The following is a 19201-nucleotide window of genomic DNA, read 5'->3' as shown; positions in this document are numbered from 1 at the left end:
CATAATCTTTAATTGCAGTTGTAGTTAATGAAAACTATATATAATTCAGTAAATTTTGAATTATTGTTTTGTACTATTAAGGAAGTCCTTTAACGAGTTGTTGTGTTGAAAAAAATATTCATTTTTTTAGAATGTATAGTGCGATAGTTATCTTCAGCCGACTTAAGCCAGACAAGACTCATTTCTTTTGATTAATCAATTTTATGTTTTTGATATCCCTTTAAATACAAATTGACTGTTCCAAAATTCAAAGGCGGACTAGTCCATTATGGAAATTTAGGAATATTAATTTTTTTAATGCATTTCTGTAGCTGTACTTTAAAACACATACATGTAATAGAAATGAAGATTACAATAATTATCATAGATTAATAAGAAGTCAAAATATATTTAAATAATGTTGAAGTCAAAAAAATAATTTTGAAGTCAAACTATAAATAATTTTAAAGTAAAAAAAAAAAATATTGTTAAGGTCCTTTTTTCCTCAAAATTGCAAAATGGTCTACACAGTTTAGTTATATTTCCGATATAGAAACCAATTCTCTTCCGTAAGTTTTAAGTATTAAAAAATGTGTCCAAAAAAAAAAAAAATCTACAAAAATTATGATTAAGATACTAAAAAAATTTTTTTTTTATGCTTTTATCTAATTCTGAAGTACTGGTCCATTTCAAGCAAACACTCGAATTCAGTTAAATGACTGTGAAAAGCCTTGAATAATTTGTATTCATGCAGATCCGCTAGAGCTTTACGTTTGATGTTCATCTTTCATGTGTTTGTTCTACCATTATCAAAAATAACCTTTTTATAAATCTGTCTGTTCTCTTGACCTCTCGTGACAAATCGTTAACAATAAAATGTTTTATTTTATCCCCCCTGTCTAATTCCGTGATTGGTTTGCTAAATTCGGCTATTCAAATACAACTGATTTAATGTGATCTCGTGTTTAACCTTTTTTCCCCCTCCATGTCGGCTGGCAAACTGTTTCGAAAGTTTGTGTGAGCCTCTCTTCCCCTGCCCGCTAGTCACAAAACGGGAGAATATGAGAAATTCTCATATTCCCACCAATAGCGAGGTTTTGAGTAGAATTTAATCTTTATCTGTGTGTATGCGGAAAAAAAAGGGGAAAAAAATTACGAGGTGGAGTGTGGTGAATTTTGTGGGACAGTATCATTTGTGAATTGTATAGTCATTTTTTGGTTGTTACAGAATTGTTGTTGCAAGTGTAATAATAAGAAAAGAGGAAGTGAATTCTGTAGGTACAATAACTGTGGATATAAAGTGATTAGGGTTTCAGGTTTTGGAGTTCAAGATAGTGCAGTTTTTGAGAATTAAACACAGCAGACATCAAAAAGGTAATGGTCATTTATCTTGGGTTTTGTTACAGTTACAATATTACATCTCTAACTTATCTCTAAAAATTGCTTGAATTTTTATTGTTAATAACTTATTGGCATTTTCTTCCGGAATCATTAAATAGTTGCATTCCTAGACATTGTTTTTAGTTCAAATATTAATCACAGCTCCTTTTCTCCGATATTAAAATTTGCTTAAGACGCCAGTCATGATAAAAATCATATTATGATATACAAAGACAACTGGCATTAAAATATCTACAGACGTAAAATTAAAATTTTCAACTTTATGAAGAAGTAAGAAGCAGCAGCGATCGTAATTATAAAATGAATCAAGAAACTACAACAGGTTTTTTTCTTTTATGACTCGCAGTTAAAAAAAGACCTATCCGTAATTACAGGTCTTTACATCTTGACAAATTAAGCGTCAGGAATATCCGTCGCCTTTTATTAATACCAATTATAAACCTTAATCCCAGCAGATTTCCGAAAAACGCTACAATAAAGAATTTTCATTTACTTAAAAAATGTCCGCTTGGAAATTAGTTCTCGTGTTTTATGAGTTTTCAATTGTTAAACCGTAATTTCCCTATCATTGTTGTGTTGATGTATACGCCACTCACATGCAAAATGTCTGCGGGCTTTCATTGTCCCTATTTTATAAGTTGTTATTGTGGAGATTTTTTAATGTCTTTGGTCGATGTTTGTTGGTTTGGTTTTTTTTGTTTGTTTTTTTTTTCAAAGATATTTTGTGCATACCATCTTGTTTTCTTGATCTGACAATAAAAATTTACAAACCAATTTACAGGTATAATACAATGTACTTAAAAAATTTTGAAAAAAATAAAACAAAACAAAAAAACAAAAAAAAATTGTGCATACTAATATACTTCATAAGAATAATTTGAAGGTATTTGAGTTGATTTAAATTGCTGTTTTTTTGTTGTTTTTTGACTTTATGAAGAAATAAAGAGTTTTGTTTTTGTTTTTTTTAAAATAGAAATATGACTTTTGAATGAGTTTGAAAATTTAATTTTATTATACTTCTTGCAAGATATTTTCATTTTTAATTGAAAACGTAAGGTAGATTGATAGTCTGTAACATGTAACATTATTGATGATGGGTAAAGATTTAGACCTAGCCATATCACCTACCTGTATTATATTTTGGAGATTCTTTTTCAGCTATTTAAAACTAAATTTTCCTGCTTGGCTTGACAAACTAAATTTGAATAAAAGATTTGCTATTCTTTGAATTTCAACCTTTCCATTGCAATTTAAGGAATTTTGAAAATAAAATTCCATGAATTAAGACGCCAAATATTAACCAATAGCAGAAAAATTTGGATCATAGTGCGGGGCTGTTGGCTGTTACATAATTTACACATAAAATAATAAATCATGATTACATTCAGTTGGTCAAAGGTGACAACTTCTAACAATACATAATATTAATTGTGACAACTTCCAACGATACATATCATATAATACAGTGACAACTTCCAACAATACATATCATATAATACAGTGACAACTTCCAACAATACATATTATATAATACAGTGACAACTTCCAACAATACATATCATATAATACAGTGACAACTTCCAACAATACATATCATATAATACAGTGACAACTTCCAACAATACATATCATATTATACAGTGACAACTTCCAACAATACATATCATATAATACAGTGACAACTTCCAACGATACATATTATATAATACAGTGACAACTTCCAGCAATACATATCATATAATACAGTGACAACTTCCAACAATACATTATATAATACAGTGACAACTTCCAACAATACATATCAATTTTTAATACAGTGACAACTTCCAACAATACATATTACATAAAACAATGACAACTTCCAATGATACATATTATATAATACAATGACATCTTCAAAAGATACATATTATATGATACAGTGACAACTTTCAATGATACAAATTATATTATACAGTGACAACTTCCGACGATACATATTATATAATACAGTGACAACTTCCAATGATACATATTATATTATACAGTGACAACTTCCAATGATACATATTTTATTATACAGTGACAACTTCCAACAATACATATTATATAATACAATGATAACTTCCAAAAATACATATTATATTATACAGTGACAACTTCCAATGATACATATTTTATTATACAGTGACAACTTCCAACAATACATAATACAGTGACAACTTCCAACGATACATATCATATAATACAGTGACAACTTCCAATTATACATATCATATAATACAGTGACAACTTCTAACAATACATATTATATAATACAGTGACAACTTCCAACAATACATATCATGTAATACAGTGACAGCTTCCAACAATACATATTATATATAATACAGTGACAACTTTTAACAATACATATTATATAATACAGTGACAACTTCCAATTATACATATCATATAATACAGTGACAACTTCCAATTATACATATCATATAATACAGTGACAACTTCCAATTATACATATCATATAATACAGTGACAACTTCCAATAATACATATCATATAATACAGTGACAACTTCCAATTATAAATATCATATTATACAGTGACAACTTCCAACAATACATAATACAGTGACAACTTCCAACAATACATATTATATAATACAGTGACAACTTCCAACAATACATATTATATAATACAGTGACAACTTCCAACAATACATATCATATAATACAGTGACAACTTCCAATTATACATATCATATAATACAGTGACAACTTCCAACAATACATATTATATATAATACAGTGACAACTTCCAACAATACATATTATATATAATACAGTGACAACTTTTAACAATACATATTATATAATACAGTGACAATTTCCAACAATACATATTATATAATACAGTGACAGCTTCCAACAATACATATTATATAATACAGTTATAACTTCCAACAATACATATTATATAATACAGTGACAACTTCCAACAATACATATCACATAATACAGTGACAACTTCCAATTATGCATATCATATAATACAGTGACAACTTCCAACAATACATATTATATATAATACAGTGACAACTTCCAACAATACATATTATATATAATACAGTGACAACTTTTAACAATACATATTATATAATACAGTGACAATTTCCAACAATACATATTATATAATACAATGATAACTTCCAAAAATGCATATTATATTATACAGTGACAACTTCCAACAATACATATTATATAATACAATGATAACTTCCAAAAATACATATTATATTATACAGTGACAACTTCCAACAATACATATCACATAATACAGTGTAACCACTACAGAACAGCCCTATGTAGACGTAGTTCTTTACAACAACAATTACAAGGCAATGAATTTTAATAACCTCTGTAAAGCAACACCTTCCAGCAACAACCAAAATATTAGTCTTCCAAAGGGTGATACTTTGCATCAGTCTCACTAACACATTTAAAATATAATGTTTAGGAACAAAATATACTAATTTTGTTTTATTGGTATTAATTATATTCCTTATAGTTTACCGGCTAGCTAATTTTTCAGGTGCCCTCCCACCACCCCTCCTGTCTGAAATAATGTGGGAGTGACACCTCAGCAACCTTGACACTGCTTCAACATGCATTATTTCTATAATGCACTTGTCCAACTTTGAATTTATTTATTGAAGTCCATTTAAAGTTTCAGTGATTTCTGTATCAAAATACATAACAAGTTAAACAGCCAACTGTATATAGGACCAGGTTTTACTACATGGATGTGCAGGCTGGCCTGGCTCTATAATACTGGTGGCCAAGGCGTTGAACGCTTACAGTTCCAGCAGGCCAATGGTTAAAACTGTTAAGGTGTCATATGAAGAAGGATGGTCGTGACCCAGGTAGGGCTCGAACCCATGATCACTTGGCTGAGAGGCGGACACCTTAACCACTTAGCCTCTGCTCCCCTTTTGGGAGAATGTTTAATTTTAGAATGGACACCTTAAACAATCAGCCACTCGACTTCCCTTTTGGGAGAACGTTGAAATTTTAGAACGGACACCTATATAACTAAGCCACCTCTTTCCTTTTGGGAGACCATTTAATTTTAGAAAGAGGTATTTTCACTGGACTGTATGTATTCAGAATTGTAGAAATATTTGAAAATAAAAACATTAAAGCCAAAATAGTATTTCATTTTTTGCAAAAATGTCTTGATTTCAATGAAACAAATCTCTTTATCATTGCAAATGAAAAAAATATACAACTATTTTTATTTGAAAACATACAGTGTAATAGTGATATGTTACATTATTCAAAGTAATAGTGATGACTACATTATTCAAATAAAAATGCATTTTTTTGTCAGTTAAGTAATTAAATCGTAATTTAATATGTAAGTATCATGCTTTAGGTCTTAGTAAGGACTTATGTCTGTATTTGTAAGTTGCGTAGTGACAAATACAAAATTATATGACTTGAATAATATTTAAAAAAAAACAACAACAAGGAATTAGAAATGAACAGGAAAATTGAAAGAAAAGAAAAAAAATGAAGGAAAAGGACTAGATATTGTTGGCACAATAACCTTTTTGAAAGTAGTAATTTGTTAATGTTTTCCTTATTTACATACTCATTATATTCTAAATAGATTTAGCATTGTTTGTTTAAGGACAGGTGAATTATACTAGATAGAGTAATAATCAGTATGTCCTTTGATAAATTTATTATTTTCATGAAAATTGAAGATAAAAATCTGTTGCTTAGTATAATTAAGTCATTGGAAAATCTTTCTTACAATTGTATCGCAGCATATATCTTAAGCTGTAATTGGTTTCAATATCGTGAAATTTTCAATCATGATTGGCCTTTAAATGTATAATTGGACAACTTTTATGCTAATTAGCAAGATTTCGCTGATAACGGGTATTTCTTATTCATCTTCCTGCGTTTGATCTACCTTGGTGTTTCGATTGTCAAAAGGTCAAATCTTTTATTATAAAAGTTCTTTCGGCAATTGACATATTTCGTAGCTTTAATTGCCGATGATGTTAAATCTGTACATATCTTGTCTATGTTCCCATTGTTTTCAGCGTAACTAACAGTTTTTGACAGGTTCATGTAAGAATTTTGTAACGTATATGCCCAGAAATTGGATCTATTTTTTTGTCTATAAAATTATAATTGATTCGAACTCCATGTATTAATTATTTTTGAATATTTGTTAATTTAATTAATTTTTGAACAATGGGACTATATTTTATGTCAGTTTTTCAAAGATATTTACCTTTTCTAAAACTGAGCATATTTATATTAAGTTGTTTTTTGTTGTTTGTTTTTTTCAAACTGACAATAATGTAAAAAATTTTTTTATATAATTCCCAGATAAATAATTTCTGTTTAAGATGGGCACTATCATGCAATGGCTGTTAAGTACCATGAATTTTTTTTTTATTTTTACTTTGCTTATTTACCAAAGGTTAATAACATGTTAATTAGTATATTTTTTTTTAAATTTTTGATTATGTTTTATTATATTTACAGGTAACCTTAAAAAACATTCATATAATATTGCATTATGATCATAAAGATTATTATTTTTTAATATCATGTTTTCCAAATTAGAATAATAAAATGAGGAGATTACAAATTATTACTTTAAAGCATACGTACATGTATTATGACTTCACATTATATCTGAAACAAAATTTTTAAAAAATGGTATAGCTAGCTGAGTATCATATTTTTGGGACACCAATGATTTTTGTGTAGTACAGGGATATATAAGGCATCAGTTTTGTTTTTAGTAATTTTAGATAGGTTTTGAAATTTATAAATTCTTTGTAGTCTTTATATAACCAGTGTTTCTTTTCTGTAATAATTGTGATGTTATTTTTTTATTTTACTGACCAAGTTTAGCAAATAGATGTCAACACATGAGGTCAGTAACTTCGAAAATCTACAAATAATTGCTGACATTAAACTTTGTATTAACAACCACTTATGAATAAAAGTGTGGTCAATCTATTAACAAACTGGACAATCTCAAACCAAAGCGCTTATATCTTTGACCAACAATTGTCCAGTGGTCAAGTATGTGGTTGGTTGTGAAACTTCAACAGGTTGAATGCAAAAGAGAGACCCAAATAACAATACCCCACCGCTTAATGACGCTTTACCTTAGTTGACCTGATGATCCTAATTTGTCCTCGTAATTCCTAACAAAATAAAAATGAACTTTTAATTTTTTACTAAAATTTCATTGAAAAATACGGTCATTTTGGACAACTATTTGTTCCTTTTATTGAATTATAGTCCTTTTGTATAAAAATGATAACTTAGATGACAAACAAAATTGTTCTGTCCATTAATAAAGCTTTTTTTAAGCATTAAAATTAACATTATTGTTGCTCCTTGTGTATATATATAATATGCTTTTTTAAGATGTTTTGTTATTTAACTTCATCATGTAACTTTATAACTAATCTTACAGATTACGGCTATGCCATTATAATATTTTGCTAAGGGACAAATTTTCTATTTTCTTTCATCCAATTTACTTTCATAGCAAAGCTTCTGTAATCAGTTGCTAACATTGTCTGTGAGGTAGAAGAAGGTAATTCCAGAAACTGAAGGATTACTGTTGAATTATGATTCTCAAATATTGATCTTTATCACGAAAAAATGCTCAGACCTCATGAACCTGAGCTATGCCTTTGAATCTTACTGTGTATTTACTGTAAAGAATGACAGATTTCCCTCCTTGATTCTACAGATTAGATCCAAATCTTTTTTCATCCCCTACAGAGGGGGCACCTGTAGGCCCCTATGTTACTTTAGCCCAACCATATGCCGAAATAATAGCAGTTCAACATTTCATAGAAAACTTGTTGAATATACATAGGCCACTGCGATAATAACCTTCTGTTGCAACTAAAAGATGCTACAACATGATAGGCCCGTAATTAGTTAGAAATCCCAGTTGGATCATTTGATTGACAGTTGAATTACATAGGGCTTTCATATCGCATTTCATAGGAGGCGGAGCTATTTGTGTTTTGAGGCGGTATTGATTTTTCAGTGGGAGGAGTTTATTTTACTTAGCTCCACCTTTGAGTAGTGTATTGTACTACATGGTCAGCCAGTAATGATACTTTATTGAATATCTATTAATATTAATAGTCAGCTGATTTTAACATATTCTTAATATTATCTTGGTTTTATGGCTTCAAGAAGGTTGTACTGAGAATACCTTTGGATATTTTAAACTTGTTCAACAAACACAAAAAATCAACAACTTCGTACTTACTGTGTGATATTTGTTTTTTTTTTACGGAGAAAAAAACGAAAAAAATCATAATCACTGGAGTAAATTCTTTTGGAGATAATACAAGCGGATGCTGACTAGTATGTGTAAGTTGTAACCTTTTTATTTGGTTTAAAATAATTTTAAGGGTTTTTATATCAAAGTAAGGGTAAGCTCCGTATTGGGTTAGAATCAGCATAAATTATCCCTTAAAAGATATTTGCGTTGTTTATGCTTTTGTCATTGGACTTAAAAATCAGTGATTGTACAAACATATACTTCAACAATTGCTGGCCGTAATCCATTGAACAATTCAACGATTTAAATGTTGACAATGTTTCTGGATTTGATGTAATTAATTTTTATGAAAGTTTGTTAGTAAAGGAAAATTTTAAGTTGAGGATATATATAAATTGGGAGAAGGATCTTTTGTTTATGTTAGTGTATTCAACAGGTAGGCCTATTGTATTTCAATCTAGTTGAGTTAAAGAATCGGGTATCATATTTAACTATCGTATAGTATTCCAACTATACGGACAAAATTTCAGTTATAAAAGAAATCTTACACTGGCCTTGCATTTTCTCAATATTTATTAATGATTATAGAACAAAACTAATGTTTGAAATAAAATAAATTGCAGTTTGTTGGTTTTTTTTTTATTTTGCGATTAAAGTAAACTAATCATGTTTTTTTTTTAAACCCACCCCAGTCGCCTTAAATCAGGATGAATTTTCTTTGTTTGTTATTTTTTTTACTCAAAGATTAAATGTTTCATAAATTTGTGTTTTGTTTCATTGAATTTGTTTACAAAATGTAAACTTTAACACATAAAGATCTTGATTACTATTATACAAATCTGTTTTTTATAGGCCTATAAATAAAAGGACCGCCTTTTATTTTAAAAATTGGAGAAGTTAAAACATGAAGTATCAACAAACAAAAACATTAAATGAAGAAGGGACAATTGCCAAATTGTTACAAAGATAATTAGCAAAACATAATATTCACTTATTTCATGTATTAAAATAATAAATACTATAATACATTTTTTTTAAATTACATTTAATTTTTATAACTAAGAGAATTTAATTTTTATTTCAGTTTTTAAATACAATTAATGCAAGAGTAAAATTTTCAATGTTAAATTTTTTTTTCATTTTGTTTATACTTTAAAGAAAAAGTTGAATTAGACTGAAACTTTATCTTAAATCATAACAAACCTCTTGGCCAAAATTTAAAAAATAAACCATAAATAGCTACAAGCATGAGAATATTTTCACAACTGCAAAATTATCTTTTTTCTAATCAAGAAGGTTATCTAAGCTACCACAAAAATTCCAGACATATTTTTGCGAGAGTGACATTATTTAAAGGCGAGGTTTACGTTTTTTCTTCTTCATGGGATAACCCTTATCAACATGCATGCTTTGTGGTAAAATAAAACAAAGGTTCACTTAGCCAGGTGTTCAAAGAATAAATCTGTTTAAATATGTATCTATCTACCTATAATGTCTTATTTATATAATAATAATAATAAACATTTTGCATTGTTTTCTTCTACATTTTGTTCAGTTGTATAAAATTTTTCTCAACTCTCGGTATAAATATTGTCCGAGGTTGGTACCAAACCCTCAGCATCTCGGCCTGGTACCAAACCCATTTTCTAAGTCTATTATAATTATGACCCCCCCCCTCAGCAGATTAACATAAACTTTATATTTATATGTAAATATGAAAATTTATATTTATATATATACAATTTAATGTAATACATAATTATGGCTTATAATTTCTTTTTTTTTTTGTTTCTAAAATTAAATAGCTATAAAAACTTTAAATGAAATAAAAAAGAAACACAAACAAAACAAATATGGATAGATTATTTATATATTGCTTGAATAAAATTGTATAATTATTTTTATTAGATAAATTATTGTGTTATGAATTATTGTTTAAAACAAAAATATTTTTCAAAGAATTTAATTATCTGTGAAAGTTTTATTCAATAATGCCTCATTAAGTTAAAAGTATTAAAAGTATTAGCTGGGTTATTTCGTGAATTTTATGCTGTTCTTATGACACTTTCAGCATTTTCTCTGTTAACCTCCCTCAATTATTCAAATATTTGTAATATAAAAAACAAGAAAATGAAAAATATATTATTTAATTTCTCAAATAACAATGTTTCCGTGTGGAAAATTCCGGTAAAATAATTCACCATTCTATTGATATATATGACACATGTACGTGATCAATAACAAAGCAAGAAATCACCAGATCTGTAGAAAACTTCATTTTTTATTCATTTTTACTACAGGAACATCTTCTGTAACTTGAGGCAATGAGCAAAAGAGTAGAAAAGAAATGAGCCGCGTCACGACAAAACCAACATAATGGGTTTGCGACCAGCATGGATCCAGACCAGCCTGTGCATCTGCGCAGTCTGATCAGGATCCATGCTGTTCACTATCAGTTTCTCTACTTGTTATAGGGTTTGTAAGCGAACAGCATGGATCCTGATCAGACTGCGCGGATGCGCAGGCTGGTCTGGATCCATGCTGGTCGCAAACCCATTATGTTGGTTTTGTCGTGACGCGGCTCAAATTTTCATTAGAGGTCTCTCAATGTCATCTTGTAGTTGACAGTAACGAAAAAAAGAAAACTGTCGCAACTGATATTGAGATTTTTCAATGTTTTTTGTTTGAATGTGTTTGCCACAATGGTAAAAGTTCTGTTGACTTTCTTACCTACAATAGGTGATACACCTTCATACTATTTGCTTGTGAATTAATTATACAACTTTTTCCCCTTTGTGGAAGTGAAGAAATATTAGGTAAGGACATATATACAATAGAAGGTCAATAATGGATTGACTCTGACCTGTTTGTTGAATAGTTTTTCCAAGAAATTTGTCTGCTTTTTAAATTGCTGTTGAATTAAGTTTTGTCTGAAATGTCATATAGAAACATGTTAAATCTTTTCCATCAATTTTGTGAGTGCCACAGTCCGGCCCTGGCTTTAAACCTCGCTTTTTCTGGCATTAATTATCTTTGAATATAATATTATGTATTCAAAATCTTTAAATTGTTTTTCAAAATGTTTATAATTTTATTTTGTAATTGCATGATAGTGAAAATCTTGTTTTGTATCTGTTTGTAAATTTACTCTAAATAACCTAAGGGTTGATGCTAATAAAAAGCTTAAATGCTTGTGATGCCAAAAGCTTAGTGACTTCAGTTTGGTCATAGACCATGGAATTGTGTCACTGAGTCGGTGTAGATGTGCAGTAGTTTTCTAACTTGTTGCTCATTAATTTTACAACACTCTTGCTGTGCTACAGCAAAATAATTATACTCTTAGATGAAGATATAATATAAGATATAATATGCCTGGACTTTAATAATATCATTTCATTTGATTAAATGGTATAAATATAAAATAAGTCATGCTTCACAAGTAGAAACCACCTGTTGAAAGGATCAGATATTATAAATATTAATAACAAATACTTCTCTGACCATTTTATAAGATCACCGTTTAAGAAATAAACTTCCCACCAATATTACAGGACAAAAAGAGAGTCATATGTATATTATAATCTAAGTTCTGAAAGTTTTGATGTGAGGTGGTTTTTTCTGTTAAATATATATTTCCTTTCGGAAGGTTCTCAATAACAGGTCCATAATTATGGATTCAACATTCTGGCCCCCACTCACAGGATCTATGTCTGGCTACTGTTACTGCACTGACACTCAAATTATTTGCTGCAGTAGGAGCATCCATGACCGAATAGTTTCAAACCACTTGCTCCTCACCACTGTGGGTTTGAATCCTGCCAGTGACATTAGCTTATTTCATGTGAGAAAACTATCCAGCTTGCTTACAGAATGTCATCGGTTCAAGTAAGGTGCCCGTTCATTTCTGAAATAAGGCACGGACGCGCACATTGGGTCTTCCTCTATCAGTAAAGCTGGAAAGTGGCGATACCGTATGACATCTACGAGTTGGTATGACGTAAAATCCAACCAAAAAAAAATATAATTATTTCCTGCAGCAGGTAGTTTATATTCTGGCCAGACAAATGTTTTATGCATGTTGAATAACGAATGTAGCAGTATTTACATGAAGGGCCAAACATTATGTTTGTTCTTTTTTTAAATGGTTACTTTATACTTATAAAACAATTTGTATGTTTTTGTTCTGATTTTGACGTGGAGTACTGATGTATGTATGGATTTTAAGTGTTATTTTAGTCTTGCACATGTAAGAGAGATCAAATATTGACGGCTTCTGAAAAATACTAATTCCACAGAAAAAAAATTCATTTTTACCTAAATAGGAATTTTAAAATCATGCTGTTTCATAAGTTAGTCATCCACTTCGTAGAGCTTATAAGATAATTAATAAATATGAATCATATTATTTAAGAAATTTATTACTTGGTAAATAAAGATTCAAATAATTTTGTCCCTACCCCACCAGTTAGCTTTACTAAGCATGCCATATCATGTAAAGTAGAAACCACCCGTTACAGTCCCAATTTGATAATGATTTATTATAATTAATATTTTGGCAGGTGTCTGCTTAATAATATGTAAGATCATGGGGTATGATATAAGTCTGACATGTACGAAAGGTTTATCTACCTTCATCTTGAAGAGCTAATTCTGTCAGAAAATTTCTGGCTTATCTCATACTGGGGGCTATCATCACAAGTGATCCTTTCATACTCTCAAATCATGCTTGCTGAAAACTGCCAAAAACCTAAAACAAAACATTGATTCTTCTACACATAGTTTTGTGAAGCTCGAAAAGCAATTTTTTTCTTCTATTTTTGGCACATAAATTTCTAATTTTACACCAGTTTATTGAAAACAGAAATTAAAAAGAGATTAAATTAATATTATAGATGAATCTGTTGGTTGGTATTAATTTTAATAACAAACACTGTGCAGACTGTGTTGTATAGATTATGTTATACTTTTTTGACAAACGTAAGACTTCCGTCACCTTATCCCCCAGACTTTAAAACTTTCAGATTTTTAGAAATATGGCATCATGATGAACACCAGAAAAATTACTTTCGAGAAATAAATTAAGACAACCTTTTAAAATTATTAATAAAACTTTTCATCTAACCATATTTAATATTATAAAAACAGCTGGACAGCTTATTTTTAACCAGAAAATTATTAATTGTTTCTGAAAATTAATACCAACCAACAGATTCATCTATAATATTAATTTAATCTCTTTTAATTTCTGTTTTCAATAAACTGGTGTAAAATTAGAAATTGATGTGCCAAAAATAGAAAAAAAAATTGCCAAAAACCTTAAACAAAACATTGATTCTTATTTTCAGATTTTTCGAGGAACTGACACTTCTTTACGAACATGACTTTTTGTATTTCCATATTATAGGTTTAGTGTTTGTTAGTTGTCATAATCATTAATGAAATTAAATCTGTGAGACACCATGCTGATGTATATGTGTGACTTTTTTTAGCCTGTTTAGGTGAGAAAAGGGGAGCAATTATTCTTTGTTTCATGTTTGGAGGAGTGTAAGATCGAAGCCTTTAAATTCTCGGAAGTGTCAGAATAGTTGTTTTCTTTGTCAGAGAGTCTAATCATCACACAGTTCACTCTTTTAATTTCACATCATCAACATAATATAGGTGTTATTAATATTATTGAAATCACAGCTTCCTTGCTGCCAGACTTTTTTTTCCATTAATTAATTTTATATGTGTAGTTTAATTATGATATTTTCTTGTTATTGATAATGATACATTGTACATGTATATCTGTTAGTGATCATTTACAGTGTTCATGTTTAAAACAAGTGGTCAGTGTTCAACAAGTGGTCAGTGTTCAACAAGTGGTCAGTGGTCATGTTTAAAACAAGTGGGAGTTTGAATCTTACACTGGTGGAAACCAAAAGTGATTAGCCTTTGCCACCAGAGCCAAGCCGGTGTGCACTACTGTGCAATTTGACTGGGCTATTAGTGTAATGTGTATGATATTGAAATCTCTAAAAGTATGAATGGACTGTTCCATGTTCAAAATAGGGCAAATCTGTTAATTCAGCATTTAAAACATTAATTCACACCTTTCAATTACAAAAGAGATGTTGAGAAGCTATCCCAACAGTCAACAATGTCCATTTTAATGGTGTTGCTCACTTTAATAAATGGCACTTATATATGGCATACTGTAAAGTTTAGTTGGAGATAGATTCATTTGCAGTTCAAATAGAACAACATTGTAATCCTTAAGATGAATTTAATATATAGAATTTATTGTCATATTCCATGTTATGATTCACTATTCAACAAAACAAAAACAAAAACAAAAAAAAGAGCCCACACCCACTACCTTTAATGTATTACATATTTTATTTTCATTATTATAATAATTATAAGTATATTTAATGTTTTAAGAAAAGACTGATATAATACCAAATTTTATAGTTATTTAAGATTTGATACTGATTAGAACATTATAATGGTAGTAGGGATTGACTTTGTTATCCTGAAGGCTTTTCTGTTGACATACTTTTGTGACATTATTTATTCTTCACATATGTCCTTTTGTCACTTTCTTTACCTTAACTGTTTGGTTAAAATATTTTAAACAAGAAATCACAATGACAAAGTGTGTGAATATCAGGGCAATCTTTAGAACACAATGTTTATCTTTGCGTAAGTAAATATTTACAGGGGACAGCAGATTGCATCGGAGTTTCTTTAACAGCCTTTTATTCCTAAATTATAGTTAATCGTGTGTGGGAGGGGGATGGACTAAAGGACTGCTAGCATTAAAGGGACTCCACTGAGGTCCAAAACCCTATAAGCATAAAATTAGAATTCTGTACATATATCAGCTGGGTCACTTAAAACAGAAATATATGCAAAAGATAATGAAGAAGTATAGACAGAATTTAATTGAAAATTGTATTTTTCTTTTTGCTATTCCAAGACCGATTTTAATTTTTCACAATTAAAATAATTCTTCTGGAAAAACAGGGTGAGCAAATGATCTGACATTTGCACACAAGTTATTAGTCTAGACTTACATCAAATGAAACATTAATATCGAAAAATTTATTTCAAGCCTCGTCATGCTTTCAAGCCTCGTCATGCCAGAAAAGACTCAATGGAGTGAGTCCCTTTAAATTCATACAAAAATTTTCGGCTTCAATATTTAATTGAAATGGAAAGAACATTTTCTAAGATTTGCCTGTAATAATAACTAGAAAGTAAGTTCTTTGATTTGATTTTCACAAGTTGTTTTAAAGGAGCTCCATTGAGGTCCAAAAGCCTAAAAGCATACAAATTAAGATTTTTATGTTGATCAAGTGGTGCACAGAGAATGGAAAAAAGTGTATTTGAAAGATAGTTATGAAATATACAGGTAGTCAATGTTACATTAGAAATCAATATATGTCAGATGGTACACAAATGGAAAAAAAAATCTAGTCCCTTTAAGTAAATAAACCTCATTGGTTAGTTCCTTTAAAATAAATGTGATTAATGTAATAACCATTTAAAGGATTTTATATAATTGCTAATAACTTTGATATTTATATTTGTATATACTAAACATGTATATATGTATATGTTTTGACAAAAAAAAGAATATTTGACTTGACTTAATATTGATATTGAAATACTTATTACCTCCCTTTAAATTGTAATTGCAGTATAATTAAATCTATAAATTACCTAAGTTATAAAAAGACACTGGATGATTAATGTAAGATAGACATTGTTTGGCATATTTATAGTAAAATTCTATAATTAACATATGTTACTAATATTACTTGTTGTTAACTTACCCACAATGCATTAGGGATATCTAACAGGAAGTGAACCCCTACTGTGTCCAGTAGAGTTTCTGTCACCAAACGTAGCTCCTAACCTGTACCATATGTGTTGCTGTACTGGTGTACATGGGAAATTGTGTTTCAGTGATGTATTTATAGATATGAATTTAAAAAATAAGGAGATGTACATTATAGGAATATGTAATGTAAATAAATAATACAAAATTTTAGATTCGTGGAATCATCCTAATTTTCATGAGGATATAAGTTTAACACTGTAAATTTGTGTGTTGGCTATTAAGTCTTGTAACAGTTCTGTGATAGTGTTCATAAATTTTTAGTGTGTTTCATGTTTTAAGACAGTTCCTTAAAAAATAACATGAAAAAAATGAAAACAGCTTTCAAGTACTTATGCTTAATGTTTTGAAGTTATTTTAATTTGCTTCTCGTCTTTTTTTGTTGAAATTGATTTCATTCTGTTGGAATGTCTGGAAAAGACAGCAACAACAACAACCTACACACTAATTGAGTGGATATTCTGGATTGTTTAGTAGTCAAACATGTCCCTGTTTCCACCTAACCATGACATCCAGTACATTAAATCATCAAGATTTCCATTGAAGTCAGTCTCTCAAGAATCAGGCATATTTTTTTCTGGACATACACTCCTAATGAACGCATCCGACTACAGTTTCCAGGTTTAGATAACGTATTTTAGCACTGAATTCTTACCACAGAAATTACTTACTTACATAGTTAACAGAAAGTGTTTCAACATAATTTAACAAGATAGATATATACTGTTTGTGAATACTTTTGGTAGGAGATTGTTTTCTGCGATTTACAGTGAAGGTAGCTGGCCAAAAATTAACAGATTCTCGCTGATAAGCAAGCCATGGGACTTGTGAAATATAAACTCTCGAAAGAACATTTGGGTGAAACTATCAGGGGATTTTATCATATTTTATGCATAAAAGAAAAGGGGAAAAAAACACATCTCTGTGAAGAAAGCATGTGTAATCTAACACAGCTGGATATACAACATATGCCTTTCCTGTGATTCTAGAGATTGTGTGATTTTTCTTGTTGACATTAGGCTTTCGGTGATTGTACAGTAAAGCTTACAGCATCTAGCTCTATTTCTCTTTGTGTTCATTCTTCAAGGATCTATTTATGAGAAAAAAAACAGTGAACAAGTGTTTATTGTGATTATATATTTATAAAGGTCAAGGACATGGTCACATCATATGCGCTATTATTTTCTAAGGTCAAGGACATCTTATGTGATATTTTGTCAAAGGTTAAGGCTGAAGTATATTGTGCGATTGTTGTTGTTTTAAAGGTTTAGGACATACTATTTGCTGTTGTTGATGAAAAAGTGTTATTGTTGTTTATTTCGAAAAGGGTCAAGGATATAAGTGATGTTATTACATATATAGGTCAAGGACACAATAGTAAAGCTGTGATTGTATTACTACTACTACTAGATATTATTCATTTAAATGGATTCTTTCCTATTACAATGATAGTTGGTTTTGATCCCATGATGAGTTGCTATGGTAACTGTAACCTTGGTGATGAACTTTCTTTATCACCACCAGCAACTCCATCCTCGTTAGATGACCTTGACTTTGAACCTCCAGTAAGTTATAAATATCATAACTATCTACCATGCATTGAGAACATCCTTTTTTATTTCTGTTTGTTTGTTTTTTTTGTCAGATTTTTTTTTTAAAAATAGAGGAAATTCTGTAATTTAAATGGTAGAAGGTTAAGTGTTAACAGAAGCTGGAAGTATGTCAGGCAGTAAAACTTATTTACATTTGTATAATGATACTATGCTAATCTGACTTAACAAAGTATCTGTGAATGGTTGGCTAGAACATTGAGAGTGATATTTGAGAAACTTGTTGTTATTAGAGAAAACTTGTGTGATGGTTATGTCAGAGTTATTGCATAATTGCAAAGTTTTTTATTCAACTTTAAGGTGATGTGTTATTGGCAATATATAGAAAGAAAAATTTTAGTATGAAATACTCGGAATATGTGACTTACTGTTACACTTCCATTCTTCTGTTTTCAGGTGAAAAGACTGAAAGTTGAATGTGACACCCCAGAGAGTGATGATCCAACTTTAAACAATCATACAAAGTAAGTTTTAGGGTATACATTTTGAAAAGATGTCACACAAGAGGAAAGTATTGGGGAAGCGTACAAGATTTTTGTTGTGTACTGCCACATTATTGGCCATGTATGAAGGGGAAGAACTGTAAATTGTCCCTGGTTCAATATTGGTCATTAAATGGGGACGCAACATGCATTATCATTGGTTAAATATTGTTTGATTCATGGTTTGATATTGGTCATTTATCTAGGGAAGCAAAAACATTGTCCTTGGTTTAATATTGGTCAATTTATATATGGAAGCAAATACATTGTCCTTGGTTTAATATTGGTCAATTTATATGGGGAAGCAAAAACATTGTCCTTGGCTGAATACTGTTCAATTTATATAGGGAAGCAAAAACATTGTCCTTGGTTAAATATTGTTCAATTTATTATATAGGGAAGCAAAAACATTGTCCTTGGTTTAATGTTGGGAAGTAACATACGTTGTCTTTGGTTCAAACTTAACCTGAGAATTAGGCAGAAAATGAAGAAAGTTCCTGTGCTAGCTTAAATCTATTCTG

At 29.6% G+C, this 19201-nt stretch overlaps 1 protein-coding gene across 6 annotated transcripts in view; it reads left to right on the top strand.

The window, feature by feature from the left end:
* Nucleotides 1-1203: 1203 nt before the first annotated feature.
* LOC132756610 (eyes absent homolog 1-like) overlaps nucleotides 1204-19201 on the top strand; it is a 78925-nt gene continuing 60927 nt past the window's right edge. For 2 of the 6 annotated variants that reach the window (XM_060747728.1, XM_060747727.1), the window contains exons 1-2: nucleotides 18015-18153; nucleotides 18595-18662. In XM_060747728.1, the coding sequence (XP_060603711.1) occupies nucleotides 18034-18153; nucleotides 18595-18662 (188 nt within the window). In that variant the 5' untranslated portion in view covers nucleotides 18015-18033. Of the gene's footprint in view, nucleotides 1354-8536; nucleotides 8793-18014; nucleotides 18154-18594; nucleotides 18663-19201 lie in introns of those variants that run through there. The other 4 variants (XM_060747734.1, XM_060747731.1, XM_060747732.1 and 1 more) reach the window with 4 other exon arrangements.

This window comes from Ruditapes philippinarum, unplaced genomic scaffold (genome assembly GCF_026571515.1).
Source record: "Ruditapes philippinarum isolate M1 unplaced genomic scaffold, ASM2657151v2 ctg740_1_1_1_1, whole genome shotgun sequence".
NCBI classification, from domain to species: domain Eukaryota; kingdom Metazoa; phylum Mollusca; class Bivalvia; order Venerida; family Veneridae; genus Ruditapes; species Ruditapes philippinarum.
The sequence above is the reverse complement of the archived record's forward strand: the minus strand, read 5'-3'. Positions and strand labels throughout refer to the sequence as shown.